Source organism: Aphelocoma coerulescens, chromosome 2, assembly GCF_041296385.1.
Source record: "Aphelocoma coerulescens isolate FSJ_1873_10779 chromosome 2, UR_Acoe_1.0, whole genome shotgun sequence".
Classification (NCBI taxonomy): Eukaryota; Metazoa; Chordata; class Aves; order Passeriformes; family Corvidae; genus Aphelocoma; species Aphelocoma coerulescens.
Genome location: NC_091015.1, coordinates 44229539 through 44251064, shown reverse-complemented (window position 1 = coordinate 44251064; position 21526 = coordinate 44229539). Strand labels below are relative to the sequence as shown.

At 38.2% G+C, this 21526-nt stretch overlaps 1 protein-coding gene across 2 annotated transcripts in view; it reads left to right on the top strand.

Annotated features, from left to right (window-relative positions):
* The window catches only part of ANKRD28 (ankyrin repeat domain 28), a 118741-nt gene that overhangs the window by 10708 nt on the left and 86507 nt on the right, over positions 1-21526 (top strand). The window contains exon 2 of one of the 2 annotated variants that reach the window (XM_069007224.1): positions 13478-13571. The exons of the other annotated variant lie outside the window; for it this stretch is intronic. Within the exon in view, the coding sequence (XP_068863325.1) occupies positions 13530-13571 (42 nt within the window). The 5' untranslated portion in view covers positions 13478-13529. The remainder of the gene's footprint in view (positions 1-13477; positions 13572-21526) is intronic. 2 annotated transcript variants of the gene reach the window in all.

The following is a 21526-nucleotide window of genomic DNA, read 5'->3' as shown; positions in this document are numbered from 1 at the left end:
CTTGGAAATTATCTACCACAGTGAAGGCCAACATTTTCAGCTGACAGATAGGAGAAGGAAATACAGAATGCAAATATATTTCTGGTGTAGGGTAGGACTGTGTGTGTGAGAAATGGACTACATTGCCTGAATCAACCCCGTTCTTTTAAGCCAGTGGTGTAGGTAAATTTCAATGAAAGCTTAGAGTTCAGTAATTTTAGGATGGAGTTTAATGATGTGCTTTTCCTTGAGTCGGTTTGTTTTTTTCTTTTTTCACTTGCAAGGTTTCTAACAATAATGGTTGAAACTCACTGGCTTCTAATCCCCTGCATAAAGCCATGGTTTGATATTAGGCGGTAGCTGAGCTTAAGCAGTCTCTCATTATTTTTTTCCACGCAGTGGTGAAAAGGGAGGGGAGAGGCAAATTATTGAGGTTAGCATAGGGCTGTAAAGTTGTTCCTTGAAAGTTTTCCTAAGTAGGAAGCAAAAAGGAGTGTTTTGTATCAGATAAACTTACTCTAATGTCTGTCTTTGTGTCAGAAGTCCTGTAATCACAGATGATGCATCTTGTGTGTGTCCTTTGGTTTGGGGGCTGGAGGTGAATGGAGAAACTTGAGTGTGGTCTGCCTTTCTCTCTGAGTAACTTTCATGCTGTTGGTCTTAAACTTCTTAGAATGTGTTTTGAAACTCAGAAACAGGCTTGATTTTCTTGTCTGGTTCCTGATTGTTCTGGGGTTTGTGTGTGGTTGTGAATTCCTCTTTAACTGTGGAAGAACCTAGGGTCTTAAGAAGTCTGCTTCTATTTATAACACCCCATGTTGACTTACATTGACTGAAAACTCCGAAAGAAGAAAAGTTCCTCTGTAACATACAGGTTTACCACATTTCAGGATACTCAGCTTTTTCCCATCTCCCATCTGACAATAGCATGTCGGTTTTCCTGCAGCATTTTAAAGTTGTTTCCCCTCTTAGGCTGATCACATGCTCTACCACTCAATTTTGCAACTGGAGCTCTGAAAATGACACCAAAAAGACTTTCTCTTGCCTTCCATCTCTTCTCAAGAGGCTACAGTGAAAGTATAAGACCGTGTTCGGGTAATCCAGTTACCTGAAAACCATATGCCAAAAGTAGTCTGAACTTGCTGCAGCCTTTTTCCTCATAGAAACATGTATGGATAGAAGGTCGTTCAACATTTATGCTTCTTATGTGTGCAGTTTTAATTCCTGGACACCATCCAGTGATGGCTTGGAGTCATGCCTATTGTGATTAGTGATCCCTCTATCTCCCTGCACAGAGATATGTGCCTGGGGTAGGGAAATATCTAGTGAGAAAACGTGCTCATAGAAAAATGCCTAAGTTGAAATAAATTCTACAAATAGTAATTAATAAAGCATGTCAGTCTAAGAGTAAACTGCAGCCTTCTGTAATAAAAGAAAATTTTTCATCTCAGCTCAATAGGAAATTGAAACAAAAAATAGTAGTTAGTGTTTTATATTCCACATATCACCTCATATAGTTGTATGGATACCACAACATAAGCATGTTGGTTGTGCAAATATTTTTATCAGCAGCTAAAGAAGATAACGTTTTGAATTGCCATTAATGAAAACGTTATCAAGGTGGGCTGTTCCTTACTTTATTCTGTTTCTCAGTTTGATTGTGCTGCAAAAACATTTAATTCAGCAGGTTATGGATGAGGCTATTCATTCATCTGACTGGTTTAATTTTCTGGAATAAGCAATGGTAAAACTACAAAGCTTCATTTAAAAAAAAACGAAACAAATTGGGCATGTCTTTTGACTGTGAGAATGCACTGGGAATAATTACCTTGGCAAATAAGGGTCTACTAAAATTGTTCTTAACAGTTTCCAAAAAAATAGTTGCCTACGTATCACCTGTATGCTTGTGAGGACTCAGGTTACAGCCCCTACTTCAGGGTGGTTCTTGAAGCTGGTCATCTGCGCTATTTAATTTTTTTTTTAAATTTTAGCCTGAAAGTCTTAGGCAGCCGTTCAGGGGCTGCCTTCTTAGTAGGTCGGCTGTGTCTGCTGTGGGCTGTAGGGTGGTATTATGCTGCTTCTAGTAGGTGTCAAAACCCACATGGGTGACATAAAAATGTAAAACATAAACAAATGAACACTGGAATGGGGGAGGGTGGGGAGAGGGAATGAGAACGACAAACATTAAATAAAGAACTATTTTGCACAGTGTTAATAAGAAACATATTTTGATATTTAAAACAGCTTACCTAAGTAACAGATTATAGATTTTCTTTGTAAGGGGACAGAATATGAGAGGATAGCAGATTCTTCTTCGCTATGCTGAAATAAATCAAGTTATTAAAGTTTTGAGAATACTTGTAGTATGTAGCTGTTAGTGTTTAAAAATCAGAGTCAATGCTGCAAATTAAATTACATTTATGGCAATTTTCTCGTTATTCTGTACGTAATGTTCCTTGTTTTATAGGAGATACAGAGTACTTTTTGTTGTGCTTTTTGTATTACGTTGTACAAAGGTTCTCAGTGATAAGACTAGACAAAAGGTTAATCTATTTTCAGTGTGGTTTATTGGCATGGATTGTGGGAACTTCAAGGGATTGTTCGAGCTTGAGTACGTAGAGAACAGGACAGGGAAATTTTTGATTTAAAAATTACATTAAGAAAAGATATGAATATAACTTGGCTAAGATTTAAGTATAGCATCTACTTGCTTTCAAAGAATTATGAAAAAATAACACTTAAGTAGTATATATTTGTTGCCAAAGGATTGAATTCAAACTGCTTCATGGACGGAAGTCATGAGCTAAGCACTTGGAACGAGTTTGTGAAAGCTTACTGTTTGAAAGCAGCATTAGACAGTAGCCTCTTCTGGAACAAATGGTATTTTCTTTACAATTACTCCTCTTAATTGGTCTGTTCAGTGCTGAAAACCAGAAGAATCTGGGAAAAAGAAAAGCTTCTCATATGAAGTCTGACAGAACTGTGCTAATCCTAAAATTTTGACAGACTTTGTGGCCAACCCCAAGTCATTGATTCAGCTCATTAACTGTTATTGTGTGAAGGAAATACTGTGGACTACTTAACTCGAGACATTTTTGGAAAATTTTAATTAGTGGCACATGTAATTAAAACAACTTTTTTTTTTTTTGTCTTTGTTAATTGCTCTGATAAAATCACAAATTAAAAAGTATAGCAGAAGTAATAAAAGTGAAGTAATTAGTGCATTAAAGTAATTAATGCGATGTTAAGGTTATCGTGTGCTATTTAAGTGCATCCAAAAAGAAAAAATAGAACCCAGGATAACTCACTTTGATTTGCCCACGTCTGCCCTTCTTCTGAACACAGGTAGAGATTAGCTGAAAAAGTGTTAGGAAAGCAATCAGCTGTCTGTTCTGAAGAGTGTTACACCTGGTGATCTTATTTAGTGGTAGCTTGCTTGTCTTCTCCCTATGGAGGGATTTAAGCAGTCAGGACTGTGAGAAATTGCTGCAACATTGTGTTGCTGTTGTGGAGAGATGCTACAATAATCATTTTATATGGGGTTTCTTTTGTGTCTGGTTGTGATTGTGCTGGATTACACCCTGTTTAGTGCACATCATTTTGCTGTTCTGTATTTGGAAGGTTGTCTTCCTATCATTAGGGTTGGAAATGACCTCTGGAGATCATCAGTCCAACCCCTCCCAAGGCAGGGTCACACAGAGCAGGTGACACAGAAACATACTCAGGTGAGTTTTAAATGTCTCCAGAGAGGGAGACTCCACGACCTCTCTGGGCAGCCTGTTCCAGTGCTCTGCCACCTCAATGAAAAGAAGTTGTTCCTTGTGTTGTGGTGAAACTTCTTGTGGTTTAGTTTATGGACATTGCTCCTTGCCCTGTCACTGGGCACCACTGAAAAGAATCTGGCACCATCCTCCTGGCAGGCACCTTTGAGATATTTATAAGCATTGATGAGATCCCCTCTCCATTTTCTCTAACTTAACAGGCCCAGCTCCCACAGTCTATCCTCATAAGAGAAGATGTATTCTCACAATCTTTTCTCATCTGGCCCCTATCTTCACCTTGAAGAAGTGAAAAACTTTAAATTGCCATGTGGCACAATTCTTGGGTTCCTGTCTGTCAAGAAAACATCTGACTTGTTTTATTTGTTTTTAAGAGCATTGCACCTAGATAATTGTAGGTAGCCAATGTACTTTGGAAGTGAATTATATTTAGTCAGTGTAATGGCACTTTAGATGAGCAAGGTCTTAGTTTAGTTTACATGATCTGCTTTAGATTGATGGCATTACTTGGCTGAGATTAATTTTCCTGGGAATGTCTGTGTCCACCATGCAAGTGAACTTAGCTGTAACAGTTAACCTGTCTTTTTTCTTGTCCCTTGAAGTGTTCCACTGCGAAATGTAATAATATTTTTTTTAAGTATTTACTCTTTTTTTTCTATAATGACCACATCTTGCTGAACTTCAAAACTGTGGTCTTATATGCAGCAGTCCTCAGGTCAGATAGAGAAGGTGACTGACATCTGGCAGTCAGAGGTACCTGATTTTCTTCCCTTTGCAGGCTGTATTGACGTAGTGGAATCTGCTGTAGCACTTGTGCGTGGCAGGTAAGAATGCCAGTTTTCCTTGTGTGTTTATGTGGAAGGGGCACTCATGATTTAAGCTTTAAGCAATTGACAGAGTGCACACATAGGAGATGTGTGGCCGTGTGTCCTGTCCAAGCAACTGGGTTCTTCCCTGGAGTAAGAAAGTCCTAAAGTGTGTGGTAGTACCCTCTATGTTTCTTGTGGAAGTGAACTGGAAAATGCGGCTCTTGTTTTTCACTCAAATATTTGACTTGCCATTGACTGATTTGGGCCTCTTGTAAGTTGAAGTGCTGCTGCATCCATATGTGAAAATATGTCTCTGAGTCTACTGGCCAGTTCTCTTTCAGTGTTTTGCATTTTGGGGAATGAAAGCTGTGTATCATTGAGCTGTGTTAAAAGCTCAAAGCTTTGTTTGGACACACCTATGTGGAATGCCTCTGTTCCAAGTGAATTCTGACTCTTCTCCTGTCCCATCTTAAAAACATGTTTTTGTCCTGTAACAATAGCCTCAAGGCTGATAAGGCAACGCCACCCCATGTGCACTAGCGTTTACAGGAATTTGCAGACTCTTATATCTATTCAAAGAGCTGCTTATTCCATATATTTTGTTATGTTTTCCAGTCTTTTTCTTAAAAGGCCTAGTCAATAGGATTAAGAAGACAACTGCTATTTGCTTTGCTGGCCTTGGGAATAGAGAAATGACCACATGCACTGTTATTCCCTGTGCTTCCCCATTAAAGATCCACTGAGGCCATTTGGATGTACTTCTAGTTTTGCTTTCAAAAATTAATCTAAAAATATTCTTTTTGAAGGTACTAAGGAGGTTTTTACTTACGATGATGATTTGTTCCTGTTAGAGCATGAGTTTAATGTTTCCAGGAGACATTCTTTTTTATGCCTATAACTTAAATTTTGCAAATGCATATGTTTTTGTTAGAAATAGTATTTATGTTTTATCATTCTGTCTGATGGATGTATGTTTTCTAAAATGCTCCTAACCCTTCTTCCTGTTTTTCGTACCCTTGTATTGGGGTAGAGTGGAAATGTTAAAATTCAGACGCATGAAAATTAAATAATTAAAACCCATGAATTAAGAAACAATTTCTTAAAGGTGATATGCTGGTAAAAGATTACCTCACAAACTGCTACCCTGCTATCCTATAAATACTATTGATCAAGTCTAATCTTCGTGCCTTGGCAGATACCTAAAGTATGCAATTCTTTATCGCTCTACTCAATATCCGTTTTAACTGTTGTCTTCCCATAGATGTTCTGAAATATGTCACAGCTGTGTACTAGAAAGTCTCTGTTCCACAGTCATAATCTGAGGGGTTTTAACTCTTCAGTCCTCTTGTGTTTTTTAAACACTGAGGTTTCTGTAAAGCCAGACTGTAGACTTTGAGAGGTAACCTGCTATGGACAAACATAGACTCAGGTAGCTCAAAACCTGTGCTTTCTTCTGATTTTAATATCTACGAACATCACTTCTTGATTTGTATTTCTCTTTGAATGTGACAGGCATCTGTTCAGATTGGAAAGCATTACTCTTTCCTGATCTTATGTACAGTGTTTTTGAAGAGTAGCTGTAGGTTCTAAAGAAGTCTGTCCTGGTTGTGAAGTTTCTTAATGGATTGATTGATATATGAACTGCTGTGACTCATAGCAGGCTACCTTATTTTTATCTAGATAATTACCTTGCTAAAAGATGTGTGAAATGTAGAGATTTCTTCCCTCAGCTTAAGGAGCAATGCTATTGTCTATCTGTCCTTTTGATGTTATGTTTGATCAGAATTCATATTCTGCTTGCTTTGCTTTTTTCCCAAATTTTTAAATGGAAATTATCTCTGAAGTGCTTAAAAAATTGTAAAAGTGAAAATGAAGACCATAATGGTGTCTGAGCTGCAGTAGTTTGTTTGTTTGTGGGTTTTTTTAATGTTGTGTCATTTCCAAGTATATCATAAGAATTTTCAATGTTGATACGGCTTTATGTGTTAGTAGTTATTGTTTGAAATTATACATGTGCACATGCTGAAACAACACGTAGATAAAGGTTTCTGGATTTGTTGGAGGATCTTACTGCTCTTCTGCTTTGATCATTTTTCATTTTTAACAGTGGTGTGAACATCAGAGGATCAACACGTGTTTTCACTTATGTCATTTGGGATGCTTCATAGGCTCACAAGTCTTCAGGCTTGTCAGTTCATGATTTCACCTCTTGTTTTATGCCAGGGAACTGTTCAAGCTCAAGGCTTTTATCTGAGTAGCAAATCATGGGGTAGGATTCAACATCAGGAGAACTATTAAGTCTTTTTTAATTTACTTTTATTTAAAAATGGTCTAATACTTTTGCCATGATCTCTGACAGTTCTGCTGATTCATAATGAAACAGCTTGAATTACTGCTTTGTTTGCCTGTGAAGCTCCTCCGCGTGGCTGTCCTCAGTAAATAGTAGTCACTGAGGAAATAGTATGGGATAGCATCCTCCTACCCCTCAAATCCTCTTCCCTCCCCTCAAATCAGCTCAGCTCACAGCTGCATGTATGTGTTAATGGTATTGATTTTATGTTAGTGTACCTACTTGTGAACTGTGATTATTGGGGGCAGACATCCTTGTGAATATCTGCTGCTGCTAAACCTGCTGGGAGTTGTAAATGCTGTTAATATAACCTCTAGAATGCTCTGAAATAATATGCCTGATTTTAACCAAAAAAACCCCCAGAGGATCAAGTAAATAAACCAACATAAGTGCATCAGTGATTTTTTTTTTAAGATCGTAAACAGTTTTCTCATATAATTAAAAGATGAAGGCATGAAAACAAGGAGAAAGTGAGATAACATTTAAAATTAATTGTACGTTTCATGTTCCTCAAAGCTTGGTATAAATATAAGCAAATCATCACAAGGATTTTGGAACAGCAGATGCATGTCTATTCTCCTCCTTCCGCCCCCCAAGATATCCAGGAATATCTTGGGAAGAACTTGTTGTCCTTCCTGTAAGTACTCTAGTTTATATGTAACCATGATAAATAAACTCAGTAAACACAAATGTGTTTGTGCTACATTGAAACAGTCTTTAGCATCATTTGGTACCACTGACTCTAATCAGATGTAAAAGATGGAGGGTTCAGTGCTAAATATGTTCAAATATGTATCCTGAGATCCAAAGTACAGCTTAGTTTTGTATTTTAAAATATATTGCTTTTATTACAACTAAAATAATGTTGGTAAGCTTAACCTTCTACATAGTTTGACTTTCCAGGACTTTTTAAAAGAAAACGGAAGAAACCTGAACTTGGCACATTTTTCTAGCATTAGTAAATTGTTTCATGATAAACCTTGGTTATGACTTCCATGAGTTTGGGTCCCCCACCCACAGAGCTGTTTTGAGAATAGCAGCTTTCTGTGGCATGTTGCTCTAGACACTGGTGATGGCTTTGTCCGCCCTCACTCAGATACTGCCACGATATCATCTTTTCTTGTCATGAGACTTCCCTCACCTTTGCCAGGGTTAGTCTCACACTGCATCTTTGTAAGCTCCTTGTTTCTTCCAATGTGGTCATTGCTTTTACTCTCCTCAGCACAACTTGCTGCAGAAGGCTGCTTGCCAGTGTTGACTCTGTTGTTTTCATGTTGTTTCTTTCTTAGTCAATGCATTTTGTCTTGTCTCTATAACAAATGGTTATCATAAATAGCTTCTCTCTGAATTATTGATGTTCCACAATGACTTCTTGCTCCAATCTATTTATACTTTGAGCATATCTGCATTTTTCTGTGAGATAGAAATATTAATGTGAAATACAGTGTTAATCAACCACTGCAGTTTTGTTATATGTGAATTTGTAGGCACCCCTGTACTATAGATTTCTGTGTAGAATTCTACAAATAATTATAAATTCACAGAATAAGGTGTTCAGTGTCTGTCACTGTAGGTAGTTCCTAGTTTAACTGCTAAGTCTTCCTCTACTTCCCAGCTTAACTGCATCCATAGCATTAAGAGCAGAGCGTCATATTGCTTTGTGTTCTTCCTGCTATCTTGCCAGACTATCCTTTGAATGTGAGTACAGATGGTATGACTCATTTACACTTGTCCTAAGCAGGCAACGTACTTAGCACCAAGTATGTGCTTCCAGCTTTTGATTGCTGTGAAAAAGAGTGTTTCCCTCCCCACCCCAACGAGAGTTATTTTGCTATGATTTAATCAGATTTTAGTTCACCTTCCTTTTAAAATTAGGGAAGCAGTCTCTTTTTTTGTTTCCTATGACTAAAATACAATTGACACTGTTTTTAAAAGATGCCAGACCTCTGCTGATTTTGCTGAGGCCACTTTTAAATCGGAGAAATGAAGATGAGCAAATGAACGGCTCCATCGTTTGGAGGTAGAAGATACACTGAGGTACTGTAGACCTACTCTGATACTTTTTCAGTACCTCTGTAACATAGATAACTTTTTTCTTAGTGTATGAGGAAGTTAGTGTATTCTGCAACTTGGGACACGGGTAAATGGGCAAACATTTTCCTTTCTGAGACAGAGTGGGTCTGATAGCGCTTCATTGTTGTCTAGACTTTGTCTGGCAGTCTTGAATATGCTGAATGGTTTATCTTCCCTCTATAGGAGCAGGGATAGAAAAGAAATCTTAGAAACTTGTATGTGGTGGTGAGGGAATATTACTTCTTTTTACATGGAATCATTCACCAGTCTTTTCTCCATGCCTCAGCTGAGGATCTGCTCTTACAGGTAATGTTGAGGAGCATGTAGTGTGTTGAAGGCACGTTTGGCACTGAACAGCACCAAAGTGGAGCTGAGAGTTTGGGATAAAGTGCAGGTTGATATATAGTCATGTGCCTTATTTGTTTAGTGTTTCCCTTTTCATTTCAGTCAGACCCAAAATCAAGCTCCATGTTGCGATACAGAATGCTTTTTTTTTTCCTTTTAAGATATTAAGTTTACTGAAAGAAAGGATCCAGGAGCACATTTTTCCTAATTTTTTTTTTAATATTAGTAATTTAAATGGGCAGAAGTTTGAAGTTTTCATTGTTCCATGGCTATGTCTTTCTACATATAAAATAGTATAGCAGCTCTGTTTTTCAACAAAAACTTTGTTTTCTTGCAGCTCTTTCACATATATGCTTTTTCTCAACAAAAATTTGGAGGACCAGCCCTCCCTTAAACCTGTGTAGGTGTTCATAATTGCAGCAGAGCTGTGTGTCTGCTCCCACCTGGAAGCTGACCACTCTTGTTCAAGGCTCGTACTCCCTCTGATGGCAAACTGCTGTGCTTCTCTTGTCTTCTGTGTTCACTTTTATCTCTCTCCCTTGGTCTCCATTTTATCTTCTTGCTGCGATGCTGGATTAGGCTGTTGTTTCGTGTGTGTCCCACTGAAAGTGCAGTTTTAATGAAGCTGATAAAATTAAAGGGCCCTACCAGCCTGCATGTATACTAGACAACAGTAAGCTGTTTGGTTAGGTAGGGGGAAAGGAGGGAGAGCTTATCTCCTCTACTTGAATTTATTATCGCCATCACTCTCCTGTGATATCAGTCACACTTACTTCCTAATGTTTGGCTTAAACTGATGACTTTATCTCCCTGAAGCTTGAAAAAGAGGACTTTCCTCTTTTAAACTCAAATTCTTTGTTCCAAAAAGCAATTGTTTGAATAATATCATCTTAGGTTTGGTACAAAAACCCCTCAGTGCTATAAAGGCTTTGTTAGTTGCTTTTGTATGGGATCATTATTAAGAAATGACTGTTTTAAATCTTGCAGTTAATACTAATAAAGATCTAATATATGGAAAATAGAACTGTGATTACAACTTGTGTGTTAATGATGTGGTAGCATATGGTAATCTTCTATTAGCCATTGGTAAATTTGGCATGTAGATTACAAATAGGGCAAAACAAAGCTGTTTATCGTGGGGTTACAGAAATAAGACATTGCACAGTTTGTATGTCTTTGTACATCTGTGTGTAGAAGACCAGTTTGAGAGAAAAGATAGCGAGCCTGTTGCCCCTTGGATAAACGAGCCTTTGCTACAACATTACTCAGAGAAGAAAGTCAGCAGATATTTGTGTTCTCATTACATCTCTTTCCTGCTTCGGTAGTAGTAGTTTCAAATGTTTCTTGACAGTGTTTGCTAAATTATTTAATTATTATTAAATATTACTAATTTAATTAAATCTAACCTTTGGTTAACATCAATTATTTAAATGGGTAAAGACTATTGGTTCTCGTTCATTGTCACTGACTACAATAGCACTGTTGGGTACTCACTGCATGTGGTATTGCCTTTCATGTGTGATGCTGGCAAGAGTTTCAGCTGGTGGAAGAGATGTTGGACTGTAATGAGTTCTCTGGTGTGTTGTCAGGCCTTTTCTGATGGCATGAAATCCAAATCGATGGTGCATCTGACTCAGAGCCCCCTATTTTGCTCAGTTTGTAGGAACTGTTGGGATGTCAGGCTTTCAAGTAGTGCTTCTGTTTGTTTGCTCAGCCCTGCACCTGTTTGGGAATACTATTTAGCACGTTTCTGGCAATTTTGGTGGAGGTAGGTGAACCTGTAAACATGTCAGAAAGACTGAAGTAAAGCTCTTTTAATTTTGAGCCTTTAGTATCTCCTTGAATCTGAAGTCAGTAGTCTTAAAAATTTAGATGCCTACCTTAAATATGTGAAGGGACTAGAGCCTTCCAGGAATTCTGGAACCTGTAGGAGAGATGTTAAAGGAAGGTAGGTAGGTAGGTGCTGGGAAGAAATTTTGTTGTCTTGCTCAAGTGTTTTGGTTTTCTTTGGTGTGCTGCCACCAAGTGACAAGGCTTGATATTGCTGCTCTTGTTTTTTGTTCGGGTTTTTTTTTTTTCTTTTTAAGAGTGATTTCCACTAATCACTCTCTTTTCTTTCTTTCAAACTGAAAACGTTAGAATATTACTTTACACCCTTGGTACATTCACGTACAATATTCCCAATTATTATTCAGAATGACATGACTGCTTGGAAAATCTGACTGAAAATTTTTAGGATAAAAGAACTGTCAAAACTAAGTTTGGGGGTTTTTCCAGCATTCTGCTGTTCAGTTTAGATATTCTGGATTCTGTAAATTATTGTGGAGTCTCTGTCACTGGAGATAGTCAAGAACCGTTTGGATGCAATCCTGTGCCATGTGCTCTAGGATAACTGTTTGAGCAGGGAGGTTGGACCAGATGAGCCACTGTGGTCCCTTCCAACCTCACCCATCCTGTGATTCTGTGATTGGAAATAATCTTCAGTCCAAAACAATACAATGTAAGCGCACGTCTGAGCATAAACATCAAGCAGAAAAATGCTGAGATCAAAAAACAATATTTGGCAGATGAAAATGTATAAGAGAAGTAATGTTTGAATCCTACATTTAGACATTTCAGGGTATCTTTTGATGAACAATCTTTTAAAATCGGTTTATTAAACCAATACTCTGAGCAATACTCAAAGTGCTCCAAATACTTCACTGTGCTAATCTATGCCAAAATTGCTTTGCTTGTTAAAATAAAGGATGTCTGTGTGTCTAAGGGGAGAGTGTTGCAGGTGGAATGGGGTGGTCATGGGGTTCTGGGTGTGACTTCACATCTGTGCAGCTCACACATCTGAGGTGCGCTGTCTACTCGACCTGCTGGGCACTGTGTGTGGACAGGAATGATGGTGGGTGCAGAAATTAGAGAAAAGATGATGCATTGCCACTGATGGTTTATACTCTTTATCTTCTGATTCTTACAGACTTGAGTGCTATAAAAATTGCTTGGCAGTGAAATTATACTTTCTTTCTAAGAAAGTTAAGATGTTTAAGACTTTAGTTACAGCTTTATTTGGGAATACGATTAAAGGTCTGATTTGTAGATGAGACCAGTAGCCAAGGCACATTTGCAGAGATTAGCAAATCCATCCTAAGTGCTGTTTACAAAGATTTCAAGCCCTTGCAAGAAAAGGCATCTCCCTTCATATCCCTCCCTTGGGAGTTTCCTGGCTGTTTTCTTGCACTGGTGTGCAGCAGATCTTACAGTAGGCAAGTTTGGGGGCTGAATTAGCAAAAAACAGTTTTAGCTTTCTGCCCGTTGGTCTCTGTAGGTCAGCTTATGGGACAGTAAGGTAAATGCAGTGACAGCACAAAGAAATCACTGGGGACACGTAACTACAGCAGTAGTCCCTCTTTGTTCTTGGCTCTGGGGTTGAATATGTCACGTGCTATTCCACCCAGTTTGGAAAGGTGACTGAGGATTGGTTTTTGACCTGAGAAATTAATTTTTTGTTAAGACTCATCTAAACAATGTTGTAATCATGCAGTTATTTTGGATGGTTCTGTAGCTGCTTGCCACAGCTGTTACCTTTCCATTTGCATTCTCTATCCCCTCCCAACTATGAAAGCTGAATCTTTTGAGGTTTGCTCCCTGCTCTCCCCTTTTGCCCCTCCTCAGGTGGAAGAGAGGCATCCATGAAAGCTAGGCTTTCTTTGTAAATATTGTGCATAAGAGGAGGAGGGGAAAAGAGTGATTCATTTGTTTTGATCCACAGAGAGGAAATCCGTCAGTAAAACCCAATAGTAATGAAGACTAAAACTGTTTATATAAATACACTGAAGCTTCCAGAGATCTCCTCTCTGGCACAGGAAACGTCACGTGTTGCTGACTGTGCTGCCAGTTCTGTCCCAAAGTATTGGACTATCAATATGCCAGCTGTGCTTCTTATTTTGCAAAAGAAAAAATTAATAATTACCCAAGGTACAGTTTTGTTTGCCTCAGTAAACCATTGCAACAGTTTTAGCATACTTAAAACGTTTACTTCTAGGGTGACAGTAGTTGTTCCTGTAAAATATATCCAGCATGTGATATTTTGGGTTATATTTAAACCTCGTCAAAGAGGATTTAAGTTCTGAATTTTTTTTCCTGTAAATTAGGAATTAATTTTGCCTGTGGCCATTTCAACTCCAGTGTAAGTGTTCCTGTCTCATGATGCGTAAAGGCTACTACAGTCACATGGCATTTTACAGGGTAAGACGCTTCTGTATAATTTCAATTAATGTTCTGTTTCCTGTTTGTATTTCCTTGTTCTCCTAATGTTCTTCAAGTGCTTGTGTTATTTATAGCAAACTAAGTAAATTCAATGAAATCCAATGTGGGTTCTATGACATAAGTTTCATTGGTCCACCTCACAGAACTGATTCATAAAGGAATATCCAAAGTGTTTAGAGATCTTGGGGAACTGGTATTGTGGATAGACTTCTTAATTAAAAAACACTTATTCCCCAACTTACAAAGTAGTAGGGGTGTGTAATTAAGCACTGTCTTTATTCTGTTTAAGGTAAATATATCAAGGTTGTATGTTACCTTAATTCTGCCATTTTCTAGCTTCGTTTGATCCCGGTTGGGCAGCTCAGCCCTATGCAGGCACTCTCTCACTCTCCACCAGTGGGATGGGGGACAGAATCAGAAACATAAACATGAGAAAAGTCATGGGTTGAGATAAAGGCAGTTTAATAAGGAAAGCAAAAACTGTGCATGGAAGCAAAGCAAAACAAGGAATTCATTCTCTGCTTCGTTCACCACTTCCTATGGGCAGGCAGGTGTTCAGCCATCTCCGGGAAAGCAGGGCCCCATCACACATAATGATGACTTGGGAGGACAAATGCCATCACTCCAAAAACTCCTCTCTTTGTCCTCCTTCCCTCGTCTTTATATGCTGAGTGTTATCTCGTATGGCATGGGATATCTCTTGGGTCAGTTGGGGTCAGCTGTCCCAGCTCTGTCCCTTCTAGCTTTCAGATCACCAGCCTGCTTGCTGGTGGGGCATTGTGAGAAGCAGGAAAGGCCTTGGTGCTGTGCAAGCACAGTTCAGCAGTAACTAAAGCAACTCTCTGTTATTGTTTTCATCACAAATCCAAAACACAGCCCCATTACAGCTACTGTGAAGAAAATTAACCTCTGTCCCAGTCAATACCAGTACACTGAGTACCTTGAGCTAGTGTTTTGTATGCAACATTTCTGTCCTTTGTATGTTTGGACAAAGGTAACAACTGTAACTACCTATTTTGGCATGTTAATAAAATGGATAAGCAAAAAAAAGTGAAACTTGTCAGTATGTGAAGCCTGTAATTTAACTTTGATAGCGTGGAAACAAGTAAACTGTTTGAGGTCATCTGGATTGTGGCAGGTTTTTGTTAACTGTATTTATTTTGATACTGTCTGGATTTTAGAAGGCCATGAGAAAAACTGGTTTAGGTTGATACAGCAGGTGACTGGTGATGGAAGCCTTTAAGAGAACACAGGTAGACTTCCATTACTGTTTTAGTGCCATCGGTGTTTTAGCTTTGTACCTGAAGTTTCATTCACTGTAATTTCTTATATGTTGGGGTTTTTTTGCTTCAGATTCTGAACTCTGTTTTATATGTCCCAGTTTCAAGACTAAACATCACTGTTTAATTTGAAATGACAGATTTTTTTTTTTTTTAATGAAGCTTTTTTTTCCTGTTTAACTGCAAGAGTGACTCTTGACTGGTCTATTGCCTTTTGGTTTAGACTAGTTCAGCTACTTTCTTTCTTCCTCCTAGCATGGGAAAATAGATCAAGACTCTTTACACATAAAAGTAGTTCTGAAACTGTAAAAAGAGCATTAGTGTCAAGCTCTCCCCTAGGGCTAGAATCTCCCTAGAGGAGATTATCCTATGCTACTATTGCCAGTGTAGTATCTATGGATTCTCTGAACAAAGTAGTCTCTGTTGACAAAAGTCTAATTTAGAGTTTGCTTGCATAACTGCTTTGGTGGTATAAAACCACTGTTCTTCCCAATTTACACAGGTTTTCTGTAAAGTTTTTTTTATGTGGGTCTCAAAGAAGTAGTTGCTTTGCTCTTGACGAGGGGCAAAACACTTTTAAGCTGTTACACTCTTTTTTGTTGATTTTTTCTTGGTAAGCTGAAACACTTATGGAGGGAAATATATGTAAACTTGGCATAGTGAAAAAATCATAAGAGCTTAGAGAAGATGTCAGTTCCATCTTTTTCACGTCTATTGAGGAAGAACTGATTATATGTAGACTATTCTGGAGTTTTGGAAAAGTGTTGCAGTTTTTAATGCTTAACTTCAGAAGTAAATTTACTCAAACAGCTAGTGTACGTAATTTGAGATTATTACTGTTGAATAAAAGCTGAGAAGGCCAGTTTTGACCAACAGGCTGCATGTTCATGAGTTCTAATTAATTTGGGTTTTTTTACTATGCTGGTTCTGTATTGAAGAAGACCTCTACTTTGAAAGAAGCAGCGCTTGTGTGGTTTTTCTTCTGTGTTGCTACCACCAGGTTAGAAAATTGGAGGCTGTTGTCACTTAGCATGTTCTTACCCTGTTGCACTTACCTCCATGTAGACTGCGACATAGAAACAAACAGCAGTAGTACTTCTTGCCAGTAATGAAAATGCGCATTGTTCATATTATTTCAGTTTGAAAGCACCAGGTTCTGGGAGCAGTAACAATGATTTTAGGACAATTTTGGTAGAACTTTGCATTCTAAAAGTTCATGATGATGCCTTGAGAGGCCTCCTAGAAACAGAGACTAGACAGGAGTAAGGAAATAAGGTAGGTATTTATTTGAAAGGCCTTCAAAGGTACCCCTTTGGTGGGGAACCAGAGGCTATTGCCAAGATGGACCCCAAGATGGACAGCAGGTCACGAGTTCTTCACACTTTTATAGGTTTGGTTCATTGGCATATCAGGGTTAATTCTCCAGTTAAAGCTTCAGTTTAATGATGAAATTCCCCTCTGCTTGCCCCCCTTTAGAGGCCTTTTGGTTTATACTTTTTGGGCCTAGGACGGTCTGGGTGTCCTTGAAGAGCAGGCCGGGAGAGGCTTTGTTATGTCTACCTAACACAAGAGAGCAGAAATTAACAGGCTACAAGAAACTTCAGAGTTACACACTAAGCAGTACAGAATTTGAAAAATATAAAAGTTAAAACCTAAGGCATCAATGATAGTCTGATAGATTTCTAAGTGGAGGAGTTGTTGCTGGATGTAAGAGGAAGTAGTTGCAGTGCTTCTCTCTCCAGTCATCAGCTTTCTTGTGCTGGATGAGGAAAACTGCCATGAAATGGTGGTTTCAGTTGCTGGAAGTTTTTGTTTTAATGGTGTGGGACATGAACCTTGCTTGGTTCATTAAGACTTTTCATGCTTGTATAGTAATCCTTCTTCATGCATTTCTACTGCTTAAACATGTGGCTTTCAAAATCAAACCCAAAAGTTGTGGTTTGTCTTGGAACTCTGTATGGGCAAGTCTGTTTATAAAACTGAAGCAAGTAGTAGTCACGTGTTTTTCACAGCCCACCCAGAGCTGATCTCACCCTCTTGGGATCTTGGACAGCCTGGCAGTCCAAGTCCCCAGGAAATGGGATACTTCTGGTCCTGTCCATATAGGGCCTGGGTTTGGCTGCTGGGGGCTCCCCAGTAGGGGTGCAGTGGAAGCCATCTGCTTTGTGAGTGATGTTTTGCCAGACCCTTAAATCGCAGTGCTTAAAAGGGTCTTTGGTTGGTAAGTGTTGCTTGTGGGTATTCCTGACTATACTTGCAGCATTTGCAGCAAAATTGTTAAAACTGTTTGATTAAAGCCTCTTTTGCAAGACACATTCCTGTTGAGATTAGATGGGACTTCAGATGGTTCCACTATACTCCTTTTGTTTTGTCTGAATGTTTCTGTACTTGCTATGATTTGCACGGAAGTGTTCAGTTTGTGATAGTTACCATATGGTTAGGATGATTGTCTTTCCAGGGTTTCAAGGTAAATTATATTCAGAATTTCATTTCAGTTTGTTTGTCCAGGAGCTCCTTGTTCATCCATGCAGACTTTCTGGTGTTCTGAGCCTGGAGGAGACAATCTTTGAATATCATCCTGCTCTCTTGGGCTTCCCTCTTCCCTCTAGGGCTCTATCCCATGGCACTCTACCAAGGGGATCCTCGGAGAGACCAAAGTCTGCCCTCCTCATGTCCGAGGTAGTTAGCTTGCTGTGCACCCTCCTGGCTGCCCTGAGGATCTTGAACTCAAGCTCAAATGTACTTTATACCTCTTTAATCATGCTGCTAAATGTCTTTTGGTAGTAATAGTAAAGTGGGTTCTGTTTTGTACTGCTAGTACCAGTTGTATTTTTACAGTTTTGAAGAGCTGTATCTTCTCTTAGTTCCTTAACATCACATGCTAGAAATCTGGAGACCAAGCTGCTTTGTGATGTAGATGTCTCCTATAATTTGGGGCCTGTGTGAAGATGAGGTTCCAGATCTGTCCCCTCATCTGATCTTTACAGTTTTATATGTCTGATGGTTGTTTTTCTTGACTGACCTATCATGGAATCAAACTAGAGCAACTTTAATGCAAATCACACTGTTAGAGGAAAGTGTCCTGACAAACGTCCTGTGGAGAAGTGTTGATTTCCCCCTCTCTTCCTCACATCTTTCTTGGGGTTGAAGTGGCTGTGAAGATGATGGCTTATAGTGGTTTAGTTTAAAAACTGAAAACCATGGTAGCTGGTAAACCTTGTTTTGCTCTTGTGCCAATACAAAAATGATGCACGTCCTTATTTAGAAATATTGGAAATACAGTGCTAGCTACAGTATTTCCAAAATGCACTTGCTGAAAGATGGATGTTTGGGTGTTTACACGCTTTTTGGGTGAAGCATGCAGTCCACTTTTTACATGTTATGGGAATTGTTTATGCCTGGAAATTGTTCTTTTGGGGTAAATTATTCAGAAAACTGGGTCACCAGACAGCTACAAGCTATCCAAAAACATTGGTCATGTACAGATAAGAGACTTTAACAAATCCATTATTTGTGTGTAATGGGTACCAGAATGGTGCATGTTTCTTTCTTTGACCTTTCAGAATTTCAGTACCAGCTATAAAATGCTGTGCTGCTGTATAACACTTAGGGTGCTATAACTTAAATTACTGTAAGTGTGGATTAAACAGATGAAGATAAAATTTATTTTTCTCCTAGTCTTAGTAATACTGGGTGGGTGGAGGTTCATTGTTGGTTTGGGGTTTTGTTGGTTGATTGGTTGGTTTCTTTTTTATTTTTTCCCTTGATTCTGGTACGTGATACAGAAAACCTGAGTCTGAATTTTGGCTGAATTTAAAAGCTGGATGCCTGTGGCAGTTAGTCTGTGTGGTCTAGCATTTGTGCAGATGTTGTGGTAGCTCTTTAATGCAAATAATGCAGAGCAGAATAAGTTTTATTTTTAAGTGTGTTACCTCAGATCCTTTCTCCAGTGTGCACTTCAAGATGACCTCATTTTAATCTTTTATAAATGTGACTATTTGTGACCAGATGGTGATAGTAATGACTGAAAAATAAGCTCCGTTCCATGATGAATGGCATTTATCAGCTGCTGCTTTTTGGCAGGGGTGGGAGGGAATGTGTTGTAAAAGTATGCTGATTGGCAGTTTGCTTCTTCCACCTCTGTTAAAGCCAGGAGTTCTGTGGGATGAGAAGTGGGTTGGATGTTTCTCTGGTATGGAAAGTGAATTTTTTTGTCCTTCTTGATTACGTTTTAATGCTGCAGGAATTCCATTTCAAAATATGTAAAACAAAGCTTGTATTAAGTAAAGAGTAAATGCTTGAGAATCTTTTCCTCTTCCTTCAGGCTTGGAAAAGAGATGGAGTAAAGGCTTATTTTTACATTTGCTTTTGAAAATTTTATTTTTTTAATGGAAAGTTTTGCAGATTTTTCCAAAATATTAATATTGTGCTCATTGATATTATAAATACTTTAGAGAACAGAATTCAAGTGTTCTTTCTTAGAAGGTCAAGAAATTTGAAGTAGCATCTCTAAAGAAATTATATCATGTAGCTGCTTTTCATTTTTAAGACCTAACAATACCATGTAAATGGCTTTGTCTTGCATATTTAGGTAAAGATAAATATTTCAAAATAATGAGTCTTTTTTTCCGTAGATTTTAACATTTCTTGGATAATGTTAATTCAGTTAGCTCTACAGTATTTTAAAAGAGTTGGTAATACCCCTAGCAAATAACATTATAGGCCTATTACATCTAAATTAGTTTTTATTTTTCACAGTTGAAGACTTTATAATTTTGGTTAGCAAGGAGTAGTTTGTCAGATTATCAGTCTTGAGATATGTAGTGTGTGACTTGACTGTTTATATAGATTTGCCACAGAGTTTTTCCTTGATGTGTGGTGTTGGTTTTTTTGTTTTCCTGCCTCAATCAAGAAGCAAGAAATGGCAGAGGTTTGGTGGGTTTTTTTTCATACATGTCAGCCTGTTGGAAAGAGTGAGAAGTAACACACTTCTACTTCCAGAATGAGAATCTGGAGAGAAGCCCACCTTTTGCATTTGTTTTCCATGGTGCAGCATTGCTAAGTAAAGCTTGTTGCTACTTTGCTGTAAATTGAACTGGAAGTAGTGAATTTTGTTAATATTCTTAGGTAATCATGTGTGTAACTATGAAGGTTTTCATGTACTTCAAAGAGTGAAAGGCTTTTGCTTAGTGCCAGAAATTTATCCAGAGGCTGTTTCTGTCACTTGGGGAGGAACATTTTGGGTCTCATTCTTCATATGGCAGTAGTCCTGTTTATCTTCCTGGTCTCTGTTCTGTGAAGAGTTACAGCAGCTGTGGTTGCTTCTCTGCAGTTTGGAGGGTCTGAAGCTGGAGAGAAGAGGTACCTAGTCCTTCTGTCTTCCATGATTCAGTGTTTGTGGGGGGGCAGAGTTCCTTGCTGCTCATCAAAAATTAATGCTAAGTCATTTCTTATTAAGAGAAAATGAGCAATAGACCAAATAATGTCATCTCCATTTCCAAGGAGGACAACGTTTCATTAAAAGAAAAAGAAATTAATTGGAGTTTTTAAAAAAGAGAGGAAAACAGAACTAAGAGAGTGTAGACTTTAAACACTTTTTAAATGGCCATGAGGTGTCAGTGTACCTCCAGGAAGAAACTTGGAGAGCAACACTTCCTTCTGAAAAAATAGTAGGTTGCCCTTATTTTCTAGGGCCTGAAATAATCTCCAGGGGAGAAGGCTACAACAGCTGAGTCAAGGCTACAAAAATTTGTATCTGCATGACTTAAAGGTCGCATTTTCATAGTTGTGTGGTGTTTTTTAAACAAGATGTGTAAGTTTATTGATGTATTTCTAGACTCTGATTTAGTTTGCAAACCAGTTCATGAGTTCAGTGGTATTCTCTCTTCATTGCTCTACATTATGAGCATGCTGGTTGCATGAGGTGTTTTTTGGGGAAGACACTCCACAGCTTGGTATGTAAGACATAAACAAATATAACTATTCCTAACCATATTACTGACTTCTTGTTACTAAATGTTGAAGTATTCCTAACATACATATTTTTTATAGAAACCTGGTATTAGTTTTTCATAATTCTTTTATAAAATAAAAGTTGCTTTTCCAAAAAGTGGTAGAAAACAATTGCATACAAGATGTCCTGTGGCCTCATTTTTGCCACAAAACTAGACCAAATACTTTCCCTTTTTATACCCACTTACTTACTGGATGGGGTTTGGTTATCTGTAGGTTCTAAGATACCTAATCCTAAAAGAGTTTTAGAGGCAAGGATGTATAGAAGTTAATTTTCTTAATATTTTGAATAAGTAAGATGCAGCTCACGTGTATTGTGTATTTTGTATTGTGTTTTGATACAATCTTTCTGATTCTGTATGATAAGATACCTTTATAATGCAATTTGTTGGCTCTTAGGAATGCCAAAATTTACTTTACAAGTTCTCCTCTAGGTGTCGTCTTAATTGAATAAATCACTGATTGAAGCCAGTGATAGGGAGATTTTGGAAGAAATGAAGCCCAAAATAATCCTGATTTAAAAAAAAAAAAAAAACAACCACAAAAAAACCTCCCAAACTCACAAGTTTTAACTCATGTATGGATAATTGTTTAAAAGTTGTAACTACCTTGTTGTGCTTGTATTTAATACATAAATTGCTC